The sequence below is a fragment of the Taurulus bubalis genome (genome assembly GCF_910589615.1).
Source record: "Taurulus bubalis genome assembly, chromosome: 4".
NCBI classification, from domain to species: Eukaryota; Metazoa; Chordata; class Actinopteri; order Perciformes; family Cottidae; genus Taurulus; species Taurulus bubalis.
The window spans coordinates 18,509,930-18,535,648 of NC_136592.1; the positions used below are offsets into that span (position 1 = coordinate 18,509,930).

At 39.3% G+C, this 25,719-nt stretch overlaps 3 protein-coding genes across 3 annotated transcripts in view; 1 reads left to right on the plus strand and 2 right to left on the minus strand.

Moving 5' to 3' along the window:
* The window catches only part of itsn2b (intersectin 2b), a 30,114-nt gene extending 28,378 nt beyond the window's left edge, over positions 1 to 1,736 (minus strand). Inside the window, exon 1 of the mRNA XM_079217556.1 lies at positions 1,625 to 1,736. The gene's annotated coding sequence lies outside the window, so the exon portion shown is untranslated. The remainder of the gene's footprint in view (positions 1 to 1,624) is intronic.
* Positions 1,737 to 3,171: 1,435 nt separating this feature from the next.
* On the plus strand, positions 3,172 to 14,860 carry gcfc2 (GC-rich sequence DNA-binding factor 2; the record flags this gene model as incomplete). The annotated part of the gene is made up of 18 exons (XM_079217089.1): positions 3,172 to 3,493; positions 3,807 to 3,908; positions 4,448 to 4,648; positions 6,774 to 7,019; positions 7,272 to 7,372; positions 7,638 to 7,780; positions 8,048 to 8,231; positions 8,659 to 8,782; positions 8,913 to 8,964; positions 9,695 to 9,789; positions 10,062 to 10,261; positions 10,363 to 10,507; positions 10,867 to 10,988; positions 11,761 to 11,837; positions 13,243 to 13,309; positions 13,396 to 13,542; positions 13,677 to 13,813; positions 14,187 to 14,860. 18 exons carry the CDS (start codon positions 3,172 to 3,174, stop codon positions 14,317 to 14,319), a joined length of 2,598 nt encoding a protein of 865 aa, XP_079073215.1. The 3' UTR covers positions 14,320 to 14,860.
* Positions 14,861 to 16,912: 2,052 nt separating this feature from the next.
* Positions 16,913 to 25,098, minus strand: LOC306735254 (saccharopine dehydrogenase-like oxidoreductase; the record flags this gene model as incomplete). The annotated part of the gene is made up of 12 exons (XM_079216708.1): positions 16,913 to 18,280; positions 18,804 to 18,885; positions 19,094 to 19,205; positions 19,353 to 19,409; positions 19,541 to 19,660; positions 20,176 to 20,293; positions 21,059 to 21,189; positions 21,409 to 21,458; positions 21,633 to 21,762; positions 22,074 to 22,154; positions 23,545 to 23,657; positions 24,900 to 25,098. 12 exons carry the CDS (start codon positions 25,096 to 25,098, stop codon positions 18,190 to 18,192), a joined length of 1,284 nt encoding a protein of 427 aa, XP_079072834.1. The 3' UTR covers positions 16,913 to 18,189.
* Between the last annotated feature and the right edge of the window lie 621 nt (positions 25,099 to 25,719).

Consider the following 25,719-nt stretch of genomic DNA (forward strand, 5'->3'; position numbering starts at 1 on the left):
TATCATCTTGACTGAAGCGTTAATGAGGAAGATATTAAGGAGGAGTTCAACCTTATATCTGGCAGGCATTAATCGTCTTGCCTTGAGGATAATTCCACCAATGGTAAGTTTGTGAACATGGAAATCAAAACCAGGTTGATCAGCTTGTATTACTTTGCCATGCAATAATAACAGAATTACAGTAAAAGTGGAGAAAAATAACGTAAACCATGTTCAGCAATAAAATTATGAAAAGGTAAAGGAAGCTGTTGCATTATCAGCAATGACAAAGACGCCGCATAAAAGCAGCTTGCCAAGCCTTCAATCTCTACTCAGCCATAATGCAAATATATCACTGTATGTGTCAAAGCAATAATACACAACCACAATCCTTTAACAACCAAATGCAAACATAATAATACTAACCCCATATTGGTGGCATCAACTTCTCTAAACAGAGCAGCTGACATTCCAGCCTTTTCAACATGTATCTCAAAGCAGGCCCTTCTAACTGAATCATTATCCTGCACAATGTACTGGAACATCCATTCTCTCTGTGTCATGAAACCAATTCTATTTTCCAAGGAAATTCTGTCATACAAGTGCTCCATGGTTGCAAGTATATTGAAAAAGGCTACACCATTTTCATTGTCAGGGAATGACACCATGACATTTGTATTAGAATGGACTTCAGCATTACACCTGCTAATGTCGATGATGCCTTCATTTTGGGCATCATATGACAGGATTGCTTTTTAAGCATGCTGCGTACAAAGATGCAAAGTTACATTTGTTTTGTTCTTCTACAATTAGGTGATTTGTGCTCAATTTCCAATTAAATGCTGTCACATGGACTTGATAAAAAAAATGTAATTGGGAGAGGTGCTAGTAAATTTGCCTCGTTGAGGGTCAAATATGGTAAGTAAGCTTTTGATCAAATACAGACAAAATATTAGTTTAATAATAAATACATATTAAATAATTAGTATTGTGGATTCCTACAGCAGTGCTTTTTGGGGTTGCTTGTATTTTGATGATGTGAAAAGTTATTCCTATTTACTGGTGGCTCTGATTAACCTAAGACAACAAGAGGGGACAACCCAAAATCAGTCCAATTATCAAAATTAAAAAACACTGAGCACTGCTATTCTATTGTGAACCACAGATGACTTTATTCCCAATCTCAAACTGACTTGAACCTCAATCTGTATGGACGATAAACTGAGTAACATTCCCTGATCACTTGTCATCAGACCTGTCTTCCTGCAATGCAACCTGCTCAACTCGTTTGAACGAGGAGGAAACATATGAGACTGACCTGCAGATCTGCCTCAACAAACTTTACAGAGGTACCAATAAACCCCCCGTATGTAGTTATTGATGATACCCAACACATAATGAAATCATAACTTAGCTAGCGAACCTAACTCCCATACCAGCTGACTAGCACCCCCCCACCTTCAAAGATAGATTTCCATTTATTCCTGAATCAAAGAAGACAGACTTCACAAAAAATATGAACAGACGAAACTGTACGTAACGTAGTCCAAACGCGTATGCGAAAACTAAAATAAATCCACAGAAACACCAACATAACAATATTAAACTTGCACTCTTGCTTAGATAAGCAGTTTCGCTGGCGTACCTCTCTCACAACGGCCGAAAAACATCCACTTCCGAGCTTCTGAGGAGCCCGAAGTTGTCGTCCACTACTTCCGGGCGGTTTCCCGGGACACCGTGAAGGTTTATTGACCAAGGAAAGCAGTATTGTCGTAGAAATGTTCAAGTTTAGCAGCCTTGTGGCTCAGAGTAGAACCTGTTGCTGACAGCTCAGTGTGTCACACCAACAACATGGCTGACGAGTAGTGATCGGTGGCTGTGTGGCTGTTAACGTCTGACCGAGTGGGAGGAGAGAGACCCGGAGGAGGACATGCTGATAGGAGGGGAGGCAACATTATAACTAGTCTTTTTTTCTCTCATTTGAAGTTCTGCTGACTGATTTCACTTCACCTACAAAGTGCTCTAACCCTTGTCATATTGAAATGGTATCGATATAAGGACATATATACAGATATATAGATATATAGATAGATATATAGATAGATGGCCCGTGTACGTTCTGATCGTTAGTTTTATAATCTAGTCGAAAATACAGAAATCCCGTTTTTTGCAAATCCTTCTTTTATTATTTTTTTTGGAAGAGAGACGCAAAGCAGGACAGGTGACCGGAAATACGAGTCTGTCAAAATAAAAGCCACGACCATAGAAGGATTTTAGGCAAGACATTTTGATTTACAGTCAATGATGCAAACACATACCAAAGTAACAAAAGAAGAAAATCAATTCATCAGTATAAATAAATAAACCTGGGCCGATGGGAGCATGTTAGCAACAGTAGTTCACTACAGGCGGTTTAATATTCATGTATCCATGAACACAGCAATAATTACGATTCAATTAATCGTTGCATTAACACAGTAATATAGTCGTAAAATATATCGTAATATAGTTTAATCAAAGTAATGTGTGTGTGCAGAGTTGTTGCTGTTAGCACTCTGTTAGCAGAGCAGATCATGTATAAGGAGACGCAGAGTAAAGATGTTTCCCCTTTCTGCCAGTAGATGACAGTATACGTGTATTTACCATTATACTGCCATCTACTGGTAGAAAGGGTAAACATCTTTACTCTGCGTCTCCTCATATACACTCTGCTCTGCGTTTACTCAAGTTACAGTCCAATAAGTTGGAAAAATACACGAGTGCTAATAGCAATGACTCTGTACACGAAAATGACTTTGATTAAACTATGTTACTTGCCTACAATCCTTCTATTGCTTTGGCTTTTATTTTTGAAAGACTCGTACTTCCGGGTCGCCTGCCTTGCTTTGCGTCTGTCTTCAAAAGAAAAAACAAAAGAAGGATCTATACTGCAGTTTACTTATGTGAAATGTGTTGACTGGTAAGGCCGTTTAAAGTCGGAATAGTGTCAAAATAAATTAAAGTTGTACAGCTTTGCAGCTAGATATGTCCAATATGTCCCATATGTCCAAACTACACAGCCCATAGTGCATTGCGGTTGTTTTACGTTAAGTTTTGCGACTTCGTCGAACTGCTTTTCACGTAACGTAACGCAGTTTAGCCTGAGCAGCAGCAACCTGGTTAGTCTGCCTCCATGTAACAAGTAGAACAAAAATGTTCAACAAGAAACCCCGGAGGAACTTTCGGCAGAGAAAAGAGAACTCCAGTGACGAGGAGGACGAGCAGAGGAGCAGAGGAGATGGAGAGGGAAACACAACAGATCCTGCTGCGGTAAATACGCTGCCCAAACTGGCCCAGGGCCGCGGCATTACTTGCAGCTCCAAGCGGGAAACGACGCTTCCTAAGCCGGACAGCAGGGACGGAGAAGACGCGGAGACGTCGGAAGTGACAGAAGAAAGAGGAGAGAAGCCCAAAGACAAAGATGGGTTTAAGAAGAAAAAAAACACCCTCTTCAGTTTCTCTGACGATAAAGAAGGTAAACAAGCGTAAATATTCCGTTTTTATGTCAATATTGGACCACAGCCAGACGTTTACTCAACGAAAGCTGGTAACAAACGTTATCGCAACGTAAGAATCAAAATAAATATTCATATATTGTTTTTGCCTTCTGATATATTGCTTTGTGTCATATTGATAAGGTATACAAGTATATAGATAGTATTGACACAATACATTTAATCAGAATGGTTTGCATAGGATGTTAAGTTCCTCTTCATCACTCTGTCATTTGGGGGAGTCTGCTGCAATTCTGTGCTCATGGATCCCTGATTTTGTTTTTACGGTCTTAGCTGAGGAACCAACATTTAAACTGAAGAAACCCTCTGATAAAGCTGTGCTGTTCAAAGTCAGGAGGAAGGATGCTTCATCTGCCAATACCAGCCAAAGCACAGGTAGGTGTCTGACTGGCTCATATTAGACAGCCTCATCATGACACTGTAGCAGGTCACTATTATAGATGTCACATTATATACACAGATCTTATGTTAAAATACAGTACATACACACGTAATACATGTCAGATGCCATCTTTTTAAGTATGCCTAGCTGACAATAATACAGTCTGGTGTCTAATGTCTCTAATATTTTGTCTACATCATTTGTGTAAATGAGAGCAGACTCACTGCATATTATAATACCAATCAGATTAACCAGTTGTATACAGTGATGACATACAGATTGATTTGGTATGTTTGACAAATACCCATTTATGATTTGGTAGTAGATATATTTTGAAAAGGTGCCTATACAAAACTCCTTACCTGTTGAAAAGGTTTTATGAGTGTCAGCCTACAAACTACAACCTAGTCATTAAAGTAATATTAAACGATTTTCATCTTAATTCAGTATTTATCAAGATAATAATGTGATAATATATGGCAATCATAATTTTGAATTTGTTCACCCATACATCCCTCCTCTACTCTCCCAGCCTCAGCAGGTGGAGGTGTCGCAACATCTGCTTCTGCTAGGCAAGATTATGACAGTCAGGCTTCACCACACGCGATGCACCATGATGATGATGATGATGATGATGATGATGATGATGATGATGATGAAAGTGATCTCAGTGATCTCAGTTCTCTCTCAGATGCCTCAGCCTCAGACTCCAGCTGCTCTGCTACTAAACCAAGTATGTGTATTTGTGGGCGTACTTGACAGAAGTGTTGTTCTGGCAGAACCGACGCGGTAAAAAAAGCTACTCAGATTATATTTGGTCCGAAGGGATTTTCATTAGGTTGTATTAAACACACTAAGAAATGTTGCTATTTGCATTATTCCATTTTTCTGCAGCCTGTTTATTGATTTCTTGTAACAATTATTACTGTACATCCATTTTACAATACTCCCTCCACTCTGACATAGTCATTCTCGTCCCACCTCCCAGTGTAGACATACAGCGGGTAAAATAAGTGTTGAATATGTCACAATTTTTCTCAGTAAATATATTTCTAAAGGTGCTATTGACATGACATTTTCACCAGATGTCGGTAACAACCCAAGTGATCCATACATACAATATGTTCAGAAATTAAGTTAAGTGTAATAAAATGGAATGACGCAGGGAAAAAGTATTGAACACGCTGACTGACATTTATTTAATACTTCTTTCAAAAGCCTTTATTGTTAATGAAGGCTTCAAGACGTGTCCTGTATGAGAAACTAGTCGCATGCATTGCTTATGTGTGATTTAGGCCCATTCTTCAACACAAACAGTCTTCAAATCTTGACGTTTCCGTGGGAACTCTGATCTTTAGCTTTTTCCATAGATTTGTTCTTGGATTCAACCATATTGTTGCAAACATACTGATGACATAAGTTACAGAAGGATTTGTAAACGTCTGAATGTTCCATTGAGCATTGTTGGGGCCATAATCCGGATGTGGAAAGAACATAATTTCACCATAAACCAGTCTACGACCAGGTGCTCCTCGCTAAATTTCTGACAGAGGAGTGATAATTATCAGAAGAGTTGTCCAAGAGCCAAGAACTACTTTTGGAAAGCTCCAGAAAGACCTGGAATTAGCAGGTACAATTGTTTCAAAGAAAATAATAAGTAATGCATCAACCGCCGTGGCCTGTATGCACACTCACCACCAAGACTCCATTGCTGAAGAAAAAGCATGTTGAAGCTCGTTGAAATACTCAAAATACTGGGAGGATATAGTCTGGTCAGAAGAGACCACAATGGAACTCTTTGGATGTCCTAATACATCATGTTTGGAGGTCAAAGGGCACTGCACATCACCCCAAAAACACCAAACCAGCAGTGAAGTCTGGAGGTGGGAGCATCTTGGGGTGGGGCTGTTGTTCAGCATACGGCTCTGGCAAACTTCATATTATTGAAGGAAGGATGAATGGAAAAATGTACCGAGACATTCTTTGATAAAAATCTGCTTCCATCCAGCAGGATGATGAAGATGAAACGAGGGTCGACATCTCAGCAAGACACTGATCCCAAACACACGGCCAAGGAAACTCTCAACTGGTTTCCGAGAAAGAAAATAAAGCTGCTAGAATGGCCCAGGCAATCAGCTGATTGGAATCCAAGAGAACATCAATGAAAGAACTAAAGAGCAGAGTTCCCACAGAAGCTTAAAGATTTGAAGACTGTTTGTGTGGAAAAATGAGCCAAAATCACACCTGAACAATGCATGCGACTAGTTTCTCCAAACAGGAGGCGTCTTGAACCAACAAAGGCTTTTGTACCAAATATTAAATACATTTCAGTGCAATACTTTTTCCCTGTGTCATTCCATTTTATTACACATAACTTAAGTTCTGAAGGTATTTGTTTGATTTTCTTTGAATGTATCCATTACTTGGGTTGTTAACGACATCTGGTGAAAATGTCATGTCAATAGCTCTTTTAGAGAATTAATTACTGAGAAAAATGGTGACGGGTTCAATACTTATTTTACCCGCTGTACATACAACATATCTTCATCATTGGGCTGAATGAGGTGTTATCAGACCTTGTTCTGAGAGTATAATGGAATGTGTCACTGATTTCTCTTGCACTTATTGAATACCAGATGAAAATAATGTAATTCCTCTTATTTTCAGTACACATTGAATGTCTTCTTATTATTGCTACTGAGAAAAACATACAGTGCACATCTTTTGTTATAATTTCCTGCAGTGTTAAGACAATTTTCTGTTATGACTGATTTGTCAACAGTTGGATCTGTGTTTGTCTACCATGCATGTTACTTGTCTATACCTGGACCTAATTGTCTGTCAATTTGTCATTACAGTAGTTATCCCTAATGCTAAAGAGATCAAGGCAGCCAGGCGGCAGCGTCACACCACTCGAGCCCAGAAAGAATTCATTTCCCTGGGTAGAGACGGACACAGCTCCGCTGGTAGCACCCCAGATCACTACAGCAGGGAAGATGACGAGGAAAGAGTTCATGATGATGATGAGCCAGATGATCATGAGCGAAGAATCGAGTTCGCCCCAAGGCTGAAGAGCATTAGAGAGAGGATTGCAGAGAAACTTGGTATGAGAGGCAGGAAGAAATTAATGTATTGAAATATCTATCTTAACATGGAATTAGAATTTTGTGACCACTTTTTCGTCGAGCATGTGAAATAGTACAACTGTAAAATTATAGTCGCAACGTAATTAGACTAAAATGGTATGCTGTTTGAAAAATGACATGATATGCTGGCTGTCTAAAAACCCTTGCTTGTTTTGCACCAAATTGTGGGAATACGAAGGGTAGTATTTTGTATGTTTGTGTGTAATTTAGGAGAAAGTGATGGCAGTCTCTCAGGAACTGATGGAGAAGAGCAGGAACTTTGGGAGGAGACACAAATTGAGAAGGGAGTCAAGAGACGGCCAGGAGGACAGGTAGGAAGAGATTGAGGCAGCCCTCTTACTTTTCCCCCCCATTTTTCTTAATCATTGTCTTCTGTTAAGTTCTCCCTCTTTCTAGTCTCATTTGTTTGTGTCTCACTCTTTCTGTATTGAACTCTTGTCCTATTTTTGTGTACAATTGGCTGCTCTCCAATGGCAGAATAGTCTCTTTCTGAAGACTCAAGCCATCTGCTAGTGTAACTGCTCCCCTCAGTACTGCAACAGTGACATTCTTTACCCTGATTTTTCTTCACCTCAGAGCCCATCTGGCAGTGAATCCAGCAGCTACAGCAGCAGCAGCAGGCGAGAGAGAGGACAACAAAAGAAGAGATCAACAGGAGTCAAAATCCCAACTCTTTCTTCCATTAGTATCTCAATGGTCAAGAAGAGGATCATTGGAAAGTAAGTTTCCACTAGCTTTATTTGTCTTAATGTTGCACCACATCATAAGACATTATAGAGATAACATTAATTTAAGAAATATTGGTCTGATATGCCTTAGTATTGTAATATTTAATTGAATAATAAAAAGGTAACACTATTTCCCAATACATTTTGAAGTGATTCCACATTGTAAAACAATACATGTGTTGTAATCAAACAAATACTTGTGACCTCCTTACTTCCCACTACACCGCTTTCTGATTTTTCTTCTTTATTTCTTTTTAGACTAGACTCTCTGAAGGAGGTGCACAGAGCGCGGCAGGCAGAGCTGAGGAGGATGGAGGGCGATGTTGAGAGCGCTAAAACCTCCGCAGAGTCTCTGGAGGAAAGTTCCTCAGAGAGACAGCTGAAGTTTTACCGGGCCATGACCATCTATACCCACAACCTGGTGGAGTGTCTACGGGAGAAGGTCAGAAATGAGTAAATCTGTTCAGTTATTGTCTGCTGTTACCTATCATATAACATATAGCTTCATATATATATATCATATAGCCTAGATGAAAAATAATTCATACACTTTAAATTGTACCTTTCTTAAATGTCAACAGTACGACAAATAGCCGAATGTCTGTGAGAAAAGGTTGCGGTTTTAGTCTTTAGACCTGGGTGGCAAGCGGTTTGATAGACTGGTTGTCATATCGTAATCATTGTATCTTGTGTGATAATTGTGTGTATTTATACCACGTTTAATGATAAATTGATTGTGATAACTCTCTGTCAATAATCAGACAGTTACAACAACAGTCGAGATCAACTGCAAGCCGAAGAAATACCTCCCTTCTGAAGACGGATAACGGTAATATGCTAACTGGGGATAATGTGTTGATTGTCGACAGGTTATGGAGATCAACTCACTGGAACTGGAGTTGCACTCTCTGTTGTCTGACCAGATGGATGTGATGTTAGCACAGAGACAACAAAGGATCAAGGAGCAGGCTGAAGGCCTGCAGCAGCTCAGCTGTGAGTAACATCGCTGTGTTTATATATGCATTTATGTATCTGTACCATAAGTCTATAAAATAGTTTACAGAAGGAAGATCAACATTGACTTGATTTTTTTTAGATACATTTTTATTTTAATTTTGTTTAGATAACACAGATGAGCAGAGTTGCAGCTCCACCAATAGAACAGAAACTCAAGGGTGAGTGTAATACAAATGTCTTTCAAGATCAAATGTTTTCATGTCATGGTTTGTTTCTTTTTTTTCATATATTTTATATATTCTATACATAAACAACATGATTGCTGTAGTAGTAAATTAGAAAGGTTTACAAAATGAGAGGGGTGTACAAGGTGACATGTTCTACTCTCTGCCCTTGCACAGATATGTTTGTCAGTGTTTATTTTGACAGCTATTTTAGATTCAGTCTTAGTTTTATTCTTCAGACAAAAATGCTTCTTAATTTGTAGTCACATTTTGGTAATTATTATTACTTTACCATAATTTTAGTATCATTTTAATTGACAAAAAGTCATTGCAATTTAAGCACCTTTTAGTCAAAATGTTTCATCTCTTAATTTTGTCAGCTATTTCTTTTCTTAATTAAATGTCCCTTTTAGTCTCCAGATTATATTGAGCATTTCATCTAGTTCAGCCAAAACCAATAACTTTGTCATTTTAGTCAAACTTATATCACATAATGAAAAGCAGTGAATGATTAATAATGCAGCTATGCTCCTCTGAGTCCTCCTGACTGCTCATTTGGGATGCGTGGGTCAGTCGCACCCATCCAACCGCAAACATTATGCATGATAGTAGCACAGTGTCAGGACTGAATCTCACCATCATCTTCGTCATGGGGGGGAAAAAGTAAGTCCATACTTAATTTTCGAAATGAACACAGATTTGATATGTTTCTGACATGTTGCAGCGAGGTAGCCTCTGGTGTTGAAGCTGAACAAGATGACATGCCTGAAGACACACAGCCCTCAGCCGAAGAGGAGAAGCAGCTGCAGAAGACAATAGGTGAGGTCTTCAACTAAAAGCTTCAACCTATAGACCCAGGTTTTAGTTCGCTGCACTATAATGGGCGATACAGTAAACTTCAGCCCAGCTGCAATATAATTCTGTACTCTACATCGTGCATCTTTTTTGTCTCCCTTTTTTTCCTCACTTTTGTTCACTTTTTCTTTTTACAATTGCAGAAAATTCTAAGTAGAAGAAAGTCCAAGCTGAATTAAAGTAATCGCTTGTTTGTTTTTGTCTGTCCGCTTTCTGTCCCTCTCTGCTCCCTCCAGCTGATATCCTGTTGAGAGCCCAGGCAGTGTTTTCTGATGTCCAGAATGACTTCTGCGACGTTAAGAAGATTCTGTCCCGTTTTGAAGAATGGCGAGGATCTTACTCTGATACTTACCACAATGCCTACATCTCTCTCTGTCTGCCCAAGTTGTTGAACCCCATCATCAGACATAACTTACTGGCCTGGAATCCTTTAAAGGTACATTGTGGACACATACACACAGCCTAACTCATACAGACACACAGATGCCATAACACAACTTATAATGTTATGTGTCCAATGTAATTTGTATGTTTCAGAACGATTGTGGGGACTTTGAAAACCTCCCGTGGTTCACAGCTGTTGAGACCTTTTGTCATGGCCATGGCCACGAGGAGCTAGAGCACACAGACAGACAGACACTGTCTAATGTCATAGAAAAGACTGTCCTACCCAAAATAACAGGTAACTCACTCCCTCACTCACTTATGAGTGACTTTTTCGCTATGTGACTTTTCTTTCACAAACAAACTTATCCACAACTCAATAAGTTGCTTCAAAGTTGAGTCAATATGTTCAAAGAAGAAAAAGTGGACGTAGCAATTGATGAAGGCTGTTTGAAGGTGTAAGTGCCTTGGAGCTATAACAATTTATAGCTCAGGGTGTGTCTCCACACTTAAAAGCAAGCTGGCATACAGTTCTTCAGAGGGATTTATCATGTTTTAACAATACCTCAACATGCTATCCTTGACCGTTTGTTTTATATCATAAATGTGTCAAACGACAGAAACATCACCTCTTTTTTTGGCTCTGTTTTTGCTCAGCCTATGTGGAGCTGGTGTGGGATCCCATGTCCCGCCATCAGTCGGTCTGTCTATCTAATGTTTGTCACAGCCTGAAGGAGGACTATTCCATCTTCGAAGGAGAGCAAAGTAAAACGGTCAAGGTAAAGTAAACACTGACACATAATTGTCAACACAGAAATCATTCTGCTTTGCTACTGTAGCCATTGAAATAGGGATGGGAGATGGTTGCTATTTCCTTGTAGTCTAATCATGGTTACTCGAGATCAATCCGATCGTCAAGGGGAGGTGTCATGGGTTAGTATCTGACTGAGCATTGTAATAGTGGAACCTTTAAGCTTTCTGCAAGACCTGCAAAACCTTTAGTTACGTGCATAAACAGTAATAAGAGTTTGGTCATTTTATTTGAAATATAATACATTTAATAGCAATGTCTCCTCTATTCAAACCACGGCTCCTTTATAAAGGTCCCTGTGTCTGCTTGGTGCGACAATATCACAGCATGGTATTCCGTTTAACATTTTTTATCTTATCTTTAATATCTTAATTAAAATCATTTCCATAACGTTAACTACTTGTATGGGGCGCAGAGCAAACTTTTGGCCAGCAGGCATATGGAGAACGGAGATGTTGCGTGTCAGATCCAAGGCAAAGAGACGGCAAACTTTTTTGTAATTAAGGAGGTAAAATGAAAACGTGCTGTGTAGCAGTGATCAACAGCGTCAGCCTAAGTTACTCTCCTTAGCTCTACAGTGATTGTAACAATTAAGACACAATATTTAAAAAACGTACTATATATATATATATATATATATATATATATATATATATATACACATACACACAATATAAATGTGTCAAAATACACAGTATGAACACGTTTGTGTTAACGATGTGTATTCATGTCCCATGCAGGCGTTCAAAGAGGCTTTGATCAGACGACTGAGGAGCTGTGTAGATGAAGATGTCTTCATCCCTCTGTACCCCAAAAAGTCAGTATCTTTCCTTGCCTCTTTCAGTTTATACATTAAGTGATTATTTGAATGACAAACAATGAGAAAGTCAGTGTGATTTCCCCCTTATGTCATCCTTGTTGAGGACATTTCTCGATCCAATAGCCCATATTCTTACACTTGTTTTCCTTGTTTACGACGAAGAAGTCTCTCTTCCCATTATACAGTATAGACTCAAACACAAGATATTGTTTCTGCTTAATCATGAGATTAAATTGTCAATTAATAACCTTTAACTCTGATGTATTTTTTAAAGGTCAACGGCCTCATTTAAAACTGTTGCGTACGCACAAAACGGGGCCTGAAAGAGGCGTACGCCACTTCCCATGCTTAAATTGTGGTCTATAAAAACAAATTTGACTGCTTGATAATGTGCGCACCTGTACAGAAACTCTGACCCATGCGTACGAACATTTTGGAGACAGGAAATTGGCGATGCAGATAGTTGGAGTGTAATGTTGCACGATATATACTCTGAAGACTGCGTAAATGAAAGAATTAGGAGTGAACGAGTGTTCTTCCTCTTGGTAATTGCCATGACTCACTGTAAAGACCCACTGATCAGCCAGCGTATTTTTATGCATCAACATTCATAAGGTGTGTGACTCCCTCCCAAGCACAGTCAGACAGCAACTGGTTTCCGTTTACGGGTTTTTAATGAAATCTTCGTCTCCACCTCGAACCGTGAAAACTATGCAATACAAGGCATCTAAACACACCAGTCAGCAAACACAGCATCGACAACAAACATAGTACAAGCACGCAACAAACGGACACAATACCTCGTTGGCTGCATGCTCAAAAAAAGGAAATCCTCCGAACCTCCATTACCGTCCTTCACATTCATAGTTATCTGCACCTTGCTGCGATGTCTGTGTTAGCCGGCGTGAGAAGCGCGTGACGCTACCGGGACTTCACAGCACAGTGAGCACACCGGTATGGTGTGCTCAGGTACCCCTAGAAAACCCCTTGAGCTCTACCTCGCAGCTCAGCTGATGCTTCAAAATAAAAGTCTTTTCTGCAGTCACCCAGTGATGCTATATACAAATACAAAATAAACGAAAATGGAAAACCGTTTCAAAATATTAAACTAACGTAGTGACAACAGTTACAAGGTGCTTTGCATTGACCATTTATGTTTGAATGTGGGTGTGTAGTGGGCCGGACCAGCTACGCACATTTACAGGTTGATTTGGAATTTATAAAAGGAAATTATACGCAAGGTTTTATAAATTTAATGTGTATTTCCTCCTTTTTGAATGTAAGCAAACATTTAGTTGGGTTCCTACGCACTGTTTTATAAACGAGACCCCAGGTCACATTACTTTATAATGTTCTGTGGTCTTTAAAATCTATTATACATGCTGTTTGTTTTTCTTTTCAGGTTCCTAGAAGACAGACTGTCTCCTCAGTGTCGCTTCAGGGATCAACAGTTCTGGACAGCTGTAAAAGTACTGCTCTCTCCCAGATACATTTTCTTTTTGAAGACTTGTGTGCTTTATATTGTTTGTTAATCATTGTTTTGTGTCTATATTAGCTACTAGGTAACATGGAAAAATGGGATTTTCTGCTTCCTGAGTCTGCTTTGAAGGAAGTGATGTTGGACAAACTGCTGAACCGATACCTGATGATCACCTTGTGCAGTCAGACGCTGTACAACAGTGCTGTACATGCATGCAGAAAGGTGTTTACATTTTTTATTTGGAATGAGTGTATTTTTGGTGTCTGTGCACTTGTCTCTACACTTGATCTTGATAATGATCTGGTTGTCTGTTGTCTTTGCTTAACCTCCCACTACTTATGTCTTTCTGTCAACAGATAGGGGATAGTCTGCCGCTCTCTTGGTTCAAAGGAGAGAATGCATGTTTGCCTCAGCTCCAGAATTTCAGAAACCATCTTGTTCAGGAAGTTCATACCATCTGCAAACAGCAGCCTCCTGAAGATCCAAACACCAGGTAATAAAAACAACACGTGTTTCCATTAGGAAGTGAAAAAAATCAATTTGGGGAAAAAGACTCATATTTATTAATGTATCATGTCATTAAGTTTACCTTTTTAAACCGCTTAGTGTCTGCTAAAATCCATAATCCTTCTTTTGATACTTTCATTTATTCAAAAAGCCTGTGTGTTTGTGGTTACATGATGACGCAGTTGACTCCCTCTTGCCCTATCATATGACATCTGCGGCTTCAGTGACACAAGTGACAAAATGTAATAAATTGTAGTGGTTGTCTTAATAACGTCATGCCGATTGAATTACTTTCCATCATGCATTTATAACAACACACAACTTTCTAATCCACTCTTGTGTGCCCCTGTCTCCTGTAGGTCTTCTGTTGTTGAAGTGTTGCAGATTTTGAGTAGAATCAGGTGCAATGACTCCATCATGGCAATAACAGAGAAATACCACTATGAAGATGTCATCTACACTTATCAGCTGCTGAACCAAGACACCATATGAACAACAAACTATGCAGAATGAGCGGTGGATCAAACCGCAAACAAAGTACAATGTTACTTTGAAAGCAATTGTCAAAGATATTGTCCAGCAGGAGAGGAGCGGAGTTGACTTGTGAAGTAGATGGTTACATAAAGCCATGAGGGCAAGTATGTCTCCTTATGGTCGATGACCACTGCTTGTCAGACAACACCGTTTACATACTGTATATAAGTGTGTGTGAGAGCTGGAGCATAATGTACGAGCCAACCAATGGTACACATTTGTTTAATAAAGGACACTGCCAAGAAAAAGTGTAGGGAAAAATAATTCCCCCTCCTACATTTTATTTTAATAGTTAACAATTTGCTGTCTGTTTTGTACAGGAGAGAACTATTTTTATGAATAAATATTTGAAGTTGTATTTAGATTCTACTTCCGTCATGTTGAAGGTTATTTACACCCAAGTTCACTTGCTAATACTTAATGTTTTGAAAATAAGGTGATGGCTTATCCAATAAAATTTTTGACTTTATGTAGACCTTTTTCTACAGAATTGCATTGCTACACAACAGCTTGGTTCCATGTTTACGTCCCGTCAGCTGATGTCATTTATTAAATATATTCCTTGAATGCCACAGGAAATGCATTTTGAAATGGTCTATACAACTCAATTGGTTTTAGCAGCTGACACCAAGGAAACCACTGCAGGGCCCTATTTCTCTACCTGGCTTACTGAGTTAGCGGGCTAATTGTCAGGATAAGATGACGTAGGTCAGGCTTTCTCGGTTTCTCGAAGCAAGCTTAGATAAATCACCATAGCAACACATCCAAAAATTTAAACCTGCTCCCGGGCAGGCTTACTGAAATTCACTGGATAAGATGGACACTCCCACCGGACAAAAAAGGCAGCTCCCTTCCTCATTGATGAAGGAGCGATATTAGTTATATTATTTTTTTATAGGGAGAGAGTTCATTCAGATCGCCAGGATCCATCCTTTACCTCATCATGACTTCCTGTACGCGGCGATATAGATTTTGCCGGCAAGAAATAATTTATTTACGAGAGCTTCTCGAGCCGCGGACATTGATCACCACAGGCGCAGCTGATCGCCCGTCTCAGACACTGACTATCAGCCGCTGCATGCCGCTGTTCTTAAGTTTATTTAGCTCTTAAGAAACTTATGGATGTGTTGAAAGCACTCATAATTATATGATAGTGCTATCAGTACACTATACATATCATTATTGTAGAACATGATTAAGGTGATCGTGATGAGAATACAGAGAATCACACATAATTTATTTTCACTGCTTCAATTGATTGAATTTCTGATTATGAATAATACATACATACTGATCCACCCATACACATATTCAAACTCATATACACATATATAGTACATGATTCATACGTGCATACAGTACATATATCCTCATAAGTATATATTTATTCGTAAATATAATCTGATTGATTTGGGTGATGAAGCACTTCAAATTAGCCGATACATTTTCTCAACACTGACGCATTTAACTTGTCTGATATATTTGCGACGCTTATGTCTCGCAGCGGGGTCGCTGTTAAAGTTGCGTTCACGGCAACAACGTTGCAAAAACGTTGGAATATTCGCAACGCGTTTGCTGTGAATGACTACGGTATTGACTTCCTCATATGCCTTCATGATCATCTCCTGCTTCTCAGAGAAATAAAAAGAGGTTCCTCTGAGTTTATTTGCCATTGTACTGTTAGAACATCGTGGTGTCAGTGCTCCATTATTATCCCTTCTGAAGAGGAGCGGGCGCGCGCATTTATCCAGATGACTGACGTCTGGCTAGAATTAACGAGACCGTTTCAGCGCGGATCAGCCGTGAAGAAACCCAGATAGCCTGATGTCAATCATCTCGCTAATTAAAGCTGGAGATTAGGACATTTGCTTGACTTTGTTTAGCCAGGTACGAGAAATAGGGCCCTGGTCAGCTCTTTCAGGTTAAGAGATTTGTAGAGCATTATGAACCAATATCTTATTTAGGTCATATGCGCATGAGAATATTTCCTTTGACGAACTACATTTATTCTATTACATACACTATTTAAACAAAACACTTAAATCCATGAAATTAAGCGAGACACACAGCTTTTCGTTGACACAGGATTTCACAACCACAAAATCATATCATGATCCCATTATGAAGGCAAATTATCACTGGTGAACCCCGTGTTGGGATTTGTCCTCGTTTCACAAACACCATGTGCACCCCAGTAAAGATACCATTTCCATGGACAGTCTTTCAACTGCATTTCTCCCCAGATATGCATTTATGTAAAAAAACAACAACAATCTAACACTTGGTTGGTTTTACTGTCCGTCTACAATACATTAAAAAGATATTTCTGACTAACCTTCAGGTCAGCGCTCTCTGGCATGGTTATGCCTTTTATTATAGAGTTGACAGAACAATGACAGGAAATGAGACATGGGGAAAGGTGGAACTCTTAATCAGAGACGGCATGGTTCATGACTCAACCCAGAGGCTATGGAAGCAGCAAAGACTTTACATTAAATGTAAAACACAAGTTCTGAAAAGCTTTTAAAGATGAAAGACAAAAGACTTCTTTCTCTTCGCAGAGTTGGTTTTATTTACGAGTCCAATGCAAAGCACACAAAAACAAAACCCCAAACATTTGTCTCATGCGCATAATGCTCAAACATGAAAAACAAGCACGGACATCAACATTATCACTGTGTGGATAAGACAATTCCAGTCCACAGGAGCGACAAGCTTCTTCAAACGTTCCACACACCAAACAAAACAGCAGCTGGGATCTCTCCGTCTCATGGAGTAACTCATGCTGTTTTGTGCACGAACTGGATGCATTTTCTGACAAGGCTCAAAGAAAGCAGAATAATTGTGTGATAGTCAAACTTTTAACTATCAAAAACAAAGCTTTCACGATTTTTAGCAAACAGGCCAGGAAAGACAAGCTTGTGCACCCACCCACACACACACACACTTAGTGTACTTATGCATATGAAGCTACTGTATGTTAAAAAGGTCAACACTTGGAAAGATTCTAGAAGTTACATTTTACAGCTGACACTTTCATTACAGTTTGCTACATCTCAAACACTGATTCAACCTACTTTACTAATCCTCAATCCGGCCATGGAAAATATTGTCCAGGATCTTTACATTTTATTCTATGAGCCTGCCATACTGTTGCTATTAAATAATGGGGCATCCTGTGCAGGTCAATGCCCTATTGACTACAACATGAAGGTGTTGCAACTGAGGGACTATTTTTTTTATCCAGGGGATGTGGATATAGTATAATTTTATGAATACACCGTTAGATCTAAATTGAATTTTTGTCTGCACAAAATGTTACAAACCAATCTTTGGTATTGAAATGTTTGGTACATGTTTTCTCTCTTACCGCCTGGTAGTGTACAGTGGTAGAGAGTAACTGGTAATAATCCATTTCTGTTCACTTAAGTACAAATTTGATTAACAACTACATAAAGTGAACGTGGACAAAATCCTCCCGTCGCTAGAAATCATCATGTTCGTGGACGACCATGTTAAACCCATTCACACAAATCTATTCTTTTACTGTCCTTGGCTAGAAAATACTGCTGCAGCTGTGCCATTTGTCTTGCAAGCAGAGGGGTAATAGTACATTCAAGCCAAAAGAAGAATAGAAAGTTTCTGACTAAATGAAAAAGATAAATGCAGAAAGTACCACCAAAAATAGTGTTAGAACTTGATCTGAAAGTGCACTCCATTTCTAGTCAAGGTGCTTGTGATACAACAACAACCATTTCCCAGTTATTATTATGCATTTTAGTAAGTGCTGAGAAAACCTGGAGTACGGCATCAGAGGGGGGACAAACTTTAGATGACAGAAAATTTGATGCCGTGTTTGTTGAGGCGGTCCGTCAGTGTGGTTTTTGCAAAAGCAGCTCCTGGAGTATAAACTCCTCCCCTGGAAATGAAGGATAAAAAAAAAACATTCTTAGATTACATGGATGTTTATACACTAGACCAGGGGTGTCAACCTAATTTTCAGTCCGGGTCACATCAGCATCATGCAAAGGGCCGGTTGTAACTGTAACACTAATAATGCAACTACTACCGAACATATTGTTAAATAGCTGTCTTTGTATTTGATTATCGTCTATTCAAGTGTAAAAATATTGTACATGGATTTATATAAAAATATATGCAAGCAAGTTTTTCTGTTAGTATGACATAAATCCATTTAATTTAGGGTTAAGAAACCCACATTACTCTATTAAAGATCGAACTTAAAACAAAAGAAAACAACAAAGACAAAGATTAAACACACGTTATTATATTAACTTTGTAGAAACATGGCAGTGAAGAGGACCTGCTCCCCCCAAATGCTACACACTGTTCCTTAAGTAGTTCATGTTGTGTGCTGCGTTTGTATTTGGGTGTAAAGCCATATCCAGGTCAGGCAGTGGATTTGGGGTGCGACAACTTACGTCTTGGGTAAGGCTGTGGGTTCGTTGAGGATCGTCAGAGCAGCCTGTACCATGGCGATGGGCGTGGCCACATATCCACACTCTGAGTAATAGGACAAACACAATAGAATAACCATAAGACACAACAAGGATGGTGTTGAACAGGTCAGACTGGGTACCTGTTCTGATTTGCTTAATAAGCAGCCTAATCAGAAACAACTAACATAGTTGATGTTCATATTATTGCTTTATATTCACATTTTAGAGTTTAAAATATTTCAAGCCAAACTGCTACTAAGATTTCCAGTTACCTGGTCCCTGAACCAGTGTGCAGATCTTCCCGTTAGGTTTTCCCTGGGAGGGGTCCTGTCCTTCTGTGTAGCCCTCTCCATAGAAAGCAAACTGGAAGGATGACTCCTCCATCTAATACAAACATGGACACACATATCACAATACAGAGCATCTTCTCTTTAGCATACGTTACTATACAAACTAAATGCATTTGTGTATGAACCAAACCACAAAAGATTTTCCTTGTGTATAAACCTTATTTTCTGGTCAGCACTTTACCTGCTTTCTAGTTGGTCCGGCCTTGGAGAAAAGTCCAAAGGAGAAGAACTCTGGGTGCTGAGAAGGGAACAAAACGACAGACAGATATAAGCATCTAAACATTTCCCAGCACACAGTATGTGTACTTGACTTTTAAGTTTCAATCGTAGAGTATTTAGTTGTAGTCAGCTCATGCCATCTTTGTTTACCTTGATGAGTAGATTGCGTCCAAAACTGAACTTGACTAAGACCCAGAACATCATGCCAGCGAACATCAGCTTGATGATGTTGCCAATACCTCCTATTCCTGCATACGCTCCATACTGAACCTGAAATAAATACAAGTTTTATTTAATGCTCGACAAACATAGCAGAGGCAGTAATAAACACACTTTACCGAGTTTGGTGTCATCTTAACCTGAAAACAAGACGGTTGAGGTAGTGTGCCTTCACACCGCGATGACTCTTAAGATCGCAAATAAAAACTAATGCTATTGAGACGAATAGGTGGAGAGGATTTTCTTTGTATTAGTCATAAACTGTCCAAAGACATTGGACATCATCTCTGATCAAAATGTCCTGTCCAAACCTATTTCATATAGTCTATGGTCTATACAATTAAAATATATATATTTTTAAAAACAAGATAGCAGGATGTTAGTCACTAATCCCAACTTTTCCACATACATATGGTTGGAAAATCCTAAAATCCTAATTGGTCCCATCTGTTAAACCTAAACTGAAATCCATGAGTCTCCAATGACTTCTTTACAATAATTATTCTTTTACAAGTAAATCATTAGATGAATATTGTGTCAAGAAAACACAGAAAATAAAGGCTGACCGGTTTGGCCTGATGTTCCTCCACCAGAAAGCGCTGAGATCTCTTTACAACAGAGGGATCGGAGCCCATGAACGGCACCGTATATTGCTGGATCTCATTACTGAAGAACAAGGATCCCCTATAAATACACACAAAGAAATACACTTTGAGAAAACACGATACCTTCAACAGCATTAAAACTTAGTCCAACTTTAGAACATGCTCTTGTGTGGACTGAAGGATGGTGGGATTGAACGCTGACACAAAACATATTATCCACCAATGATATTGTTATCAGCGTAAAGGTCAGGCTGACAACTAACGACAGATTGTAACCAAAATACCAAAGATATGTTTGAGGCCCTTTAAAAACAGTGTGGCTTTATAGTTTGTCCACTGCAGAGCACTGGCAACTTTGTTTTTCCAACTGAAAGGTTTCCTGCTCAATGCATATATTTGACTCTTCTATAGATAGATATTTCTTTATCCTATACATCCATTTTGAAAATAATATTGGCTGATGTTGCTAATGTATTTTATAAACACTCAAATATTGATCTCTGTATTGCCCCAACAGTCTGTGCTTCCAAATCAAGAGGGTATCTTCCAAAGCTACAGTCTTTCCAGTATAAAATCTCCCCTTTGTGTTTCAGTACTAGTGTTTTAAGAAATACTTGAAACATTGGGAACCTATCCTTTCATGGTGGCGTAAGATACAGCAAAGGTCTCCAGTAACGACATACTGGCTCCAAAAGTTTTTTTTTTTAAATGTTTAGATTAGCCTACATTTATGTTCGATTGGAAACATACCATGTACTACTACCATTGATTTACCAACTTTGACAAACTGGCTGTGTAAGTGCCATGAAGAAAACGTAAAATTTGCATTTCCTACTCTACGTACCTGCGTTTAAGCTTAGAGCCAACAGTAGGGAGAGGTTTGTGATTAAACTTCCTCCTGAGACTCTGGAGCTTCTGGCTGTCGGAAAAACCGTAGATAGCCGACTGCCACGTGCCATCGTGGATACATCCGCCCTGATAGAGGAAGACAAAGACACAAACGCATACAAAAGGGAGAAAACGTGGAGAGAAGAGAGAGCATAAAAAGGAGGAAAACAAACAAAGAAAACAAGTCACATTTGATATAAGGAGAACACAAATTAAATAACACGTAAATATAAGAGTGTACAAAAATGAGAAAGACGAGGAAGATGAGAGTCATTGGTTGGATTTATGGGTAATGTAGTTACATACATCATCGCCTGAGCCGACAGTCAGGAAGCTCTCCACTGCAGTCAGCGTTCCTGTGGTTGAACACATATACACACACACATCATGTTTTGGCAGAGGCTAATGTGACAATTAATTAAATCATCAATAGCAGCAAAAAGAGAACGTGTGGACCGCTGCATATCCATCTCAGATGGGGTGGGGGCGTTCTTTTTAATGTGCATTTATGGGTTTCAATATGAACGTACCCTTGAACTGGTCCTTGGTGTAGAGGACTCCCATGTCCGCAGGTATTGAGTCGAATCCACAGCTGCCTATGATGTACACACCTTTGTCAGCTGCCTGGCTGCTGTAGTTCAACTGCATGCTCTCCAGAAACTGAATCCAGACAGAAACATCCACAAATGTGTAAAAGCGCCAATAGAAACCCCATACATGGGTGTTTTACAACAATTACAATTTAGATTGTTCTATGAAAACCAATCAGTTGTTCATTTTGAGAGACCAGTTTTTTTTCTTTGTTTACCATTTCTCTTTAAAATAAAAGCAAAAGTGTATTTCAGTCAATAAATCTATGGAATAAACAATAGAACACTCAATTACTGAAATAGTCGATAGTTGCCTTCCTACGTATAATGACCTTCCAGTATGTACAGCTTGATGTTGTGCACACAGCACTATGAGCATACCTGTGGCTCTCCACTGATGTCAATGTGGTGAGCTCCATTCTCCACACAGGCTTTGACCACTGGCTCGCCAAAGAACCTGTACTACACACACACACACACACACACAAATACACACGGATTAATGCACCGATCCACTTTCTCCTCCTTTCTCTTGGTTGATGGTTGATCAACTATAGTTCATGTTGGTCGAGAGAGCTTCTAGATTAACACGTCTCCACACATACACAGGAAAAAGACACTTATTTCGGGTGAAGAAAACCTGCAAAACTTGATTAGCCCTTGATTTATTTGCCTATACGTTTATGAAGCACATATCTGATGTCAGAGAAGCAATGCATTCAGTGAAACCGGCATAACAAGAATGTAAAGAAGCATTTCTCAATCTCAGTTTTAATCTACAATGTATTGGGTAACCATGTCATAAAACAGTCAAACCCAATTTATTGTCTTGCATATCACTGTGGACACTGGACCCCTCAAGGCCCTCTATCTTTTTGTCAGTACAATGTGAGTGTGAAGGTTGTATGAGGCCCGTTTGGTGAAGAAACTATGACAATGCAAAACCATAGATACCTGCCAGTATCTATGCTCACCATATCCCCCCCAACTGATCTCGATCCATAGAGGCATCCTGACATTTACAGTGCTGCAATAAGAAATTATCCCTTACTGTCTTTCCACACAAACACTGCTGCAGAATGTAGCTCTCTAGGCAAATCATGTGAAGTTGTTCATTGTGCAGTCATATGTTTAATATATTCATGTTCAATTTCACATGTAGGTCAAATGACTCATGCGATACTTATGAGTCGGCTTTCTGTTTGTGTCATTTGGTGGATTGTTGGTACACAGCTGATTCCAGTATTACTACACACACCAACTTGCAGAGCACGGTACATTCTCTCTATTTAACAAGCGGTGTTCCTCTTCCTTAGACTCTTATGAAAACCGTGTGGTTTACAGAATACCGTCATAAATGTATCATAATTATTACATCCACGGCTTTGAATTGTCAATACAAAAACACTGACACTGAAAAGAACGACAATACGGTCCAATTTTTTGTTACTTCAACTTTGTGCCTGAGTTTTAACCAAGCTGGCAAAGTGCTGCTGTGTGATACAGTAGTGGGAGAATTTGGTTTGAAACAAGATCCCGAATGATGCACAGGACGCAAAGCTATTCTGGAAACCCTCTTTTCATTCTGACTTTCATACAATACGACTTATTGTGCCCTGTAAGTCAGTGGCCCTGATTGTGTAAATGATGGCTGCTCTCTCTCTCTGTGTGTGTGCATCTGAGAGCGAGAGTGAGAGAGCGAGAGTGAGAGAGCGAGAGTGAGACATGTTGAGCTACACTGATGAGAAAGGGAGACGCTAAAATGCCAATGTTGTGAGAAATAAATGGTTTGTGTCATGTGACGGAGCAGGTTCTGTGTGTTGAAGAAGAACAATCACAGGCGTTCACTTACAGGCCCCACACAGTTGAGAACAATTACAGCCTGTTTGCACATGGCTGCAAGGGAGTCTGGTTCCTCTACATCTGCCACGATGATGTCCACCTCTGACCTGAGCTCGGGCTTACCTGCAAACACACGTAGACGACACACACAAACACACAGTAAGGATAGGTTCTTAAGTGCTATTGCATATAAAGAACCAAATGTTTGCTTTACAAGTCTCAGTTTCTATCATAGCCCTCATAAATAAAAATAGTTATGATTTCCAGGTGGGAAAATTTGTAAACAAAATAAAAGGAGTAGCCCTGTTTTGGATGAAATGTGTCGTTTGTTTCAAACCTGTAACTGTTCAATTGTACATTATTTGGCAAACATAAGTGGCCTAAAAAAAATAAAACAAAGGACTTGCAACAACTATAAAAGCGGTTTTATGTACCACTGTAACGTTGCTATCTTTGGGAGAAAAGACAAAGTTTTCATCAGTGTTAACGGAATGACTTGTCAAGCTGTGTGTGTGTGTGTCGTCATGGAGGGAAAATGTACAGGAGCAGATTTGTTCCATCAGCTGTTGTACAATCCCTGAGGAGACAACAGAATAACTATCTAATCCTCTTGAACTCGTGGTCAACTTCATTTTCCATGTTTAGAGTGTTGCATGGATAGAAATGATCAAACTGGAAAATGACTGGCATACTAAATATATAATTCACGTCATTGCAATGACGGGAATTATATATTTTCTTGTAAGAGCTGAAATTACGCACCAAGCAATCAATTAGTTAATCAAAAGAAAATTAACGTTTTTCAAAATTCATCAATCATTTAAGTTATTTATTGAGTGAAAGGCAAACGCTTTACTAGATACAGTTTTTCAAAAAGAATAATTTCCAGTTTTCTTTGTTTCGTGTACTTAACTAAATATCTGGACTATGATGAAACAGAAAATGGACTCTAATTGGATAATTGAGATAATTGAGGCTTTTTTGTTGTTGCAATTTTCAAATAGATAAATCAATTACTTGAATGAATCAGTTGCGAGCCTTAGAAATAACAATAGAGTAAATTAAATGGTTCCCTTTTTGTTGCAAACCTCGCTTGTACTTTGTACCTCGTGTTAAACGTATCACTATCAGCGAGCGCAATTTATATAGATTAGTCATCCTGAGTAGGAGTTAAGCAATTCCCCTTTGCTTCAGAAATAAAATATTCTTGAAATATCAGATAAAATGTGCAGTCTTACCAAATACAATATCCTTGCATATTACATTGTCTCAGTTGAACAGAATAATTTAGAAGCTATCCCTGTTGCAGGACCGTCAGTTCTAGAAACAATCCGGCACAACTAATAGGATTGTTTAAATACATACTGAGGACTCCGGCGGCCTGCTCCAGAACTTTTTCCAGCTTCTGCTTGCTCCTGCCCGCCACGGCCCACTTCAGGTTCCCTTTCGGACCCTCGCACATCGTCCGCGCCACCTCCTCCACGACAAACTGCCCCGTAAACCCAGAGGCTCCGAAGATAACCAGGTGGTAGGGCCTGTTGGATGTTGTCTCAACACGCGCCATATTGACAGCAAACAGGCTGGCGGATCTCACTGCGATGGTACCTTCACCTCTCAGAGAGACTGACGGAGAGGGCAGGACTGCGTGGTGCGGTTTTGACAGCGCTGCTTTCTACTTCCGTAGCAACATTATGCTAACATGCTAACAGATAAGTGTGTTCTGTTAAGTGTGTTTTTATTGTATTATCTAAGTTTGTTTTTAGTTTGTTTTGTGTGCAATTTATATGCTTCTAGTAATGCGTGATCGATAAGTTACTTTTTTAAATATTTATTCTGTTTTTTTTTCCCTTACTTCCTGGACTTTCTCCCCGACTTTCTGATTGGTCTACGTTGAAGTCGCCCGTCAATGACGACTTTCAAATGCGCCTGCAGAACCACGCGAGTCGCCAAAAATAACTGACAAGGGTCGGATACTCAATGTCACGGAGTTTTACCAGCGAACAGACAAAAAATAGCCACTTTTACATCACCAATGTGGTTACATTGGAATAAATATAGGATAATCTTTAATAAGGTATGTCTGCTTTAACAGATCAAACTAAATTATAACGTGTGCTGCTAGCCATTTGGCTAACACATTTTATATTGTCAGTATCATGAAACTGTTCAAAGCTTTCCTGTAACA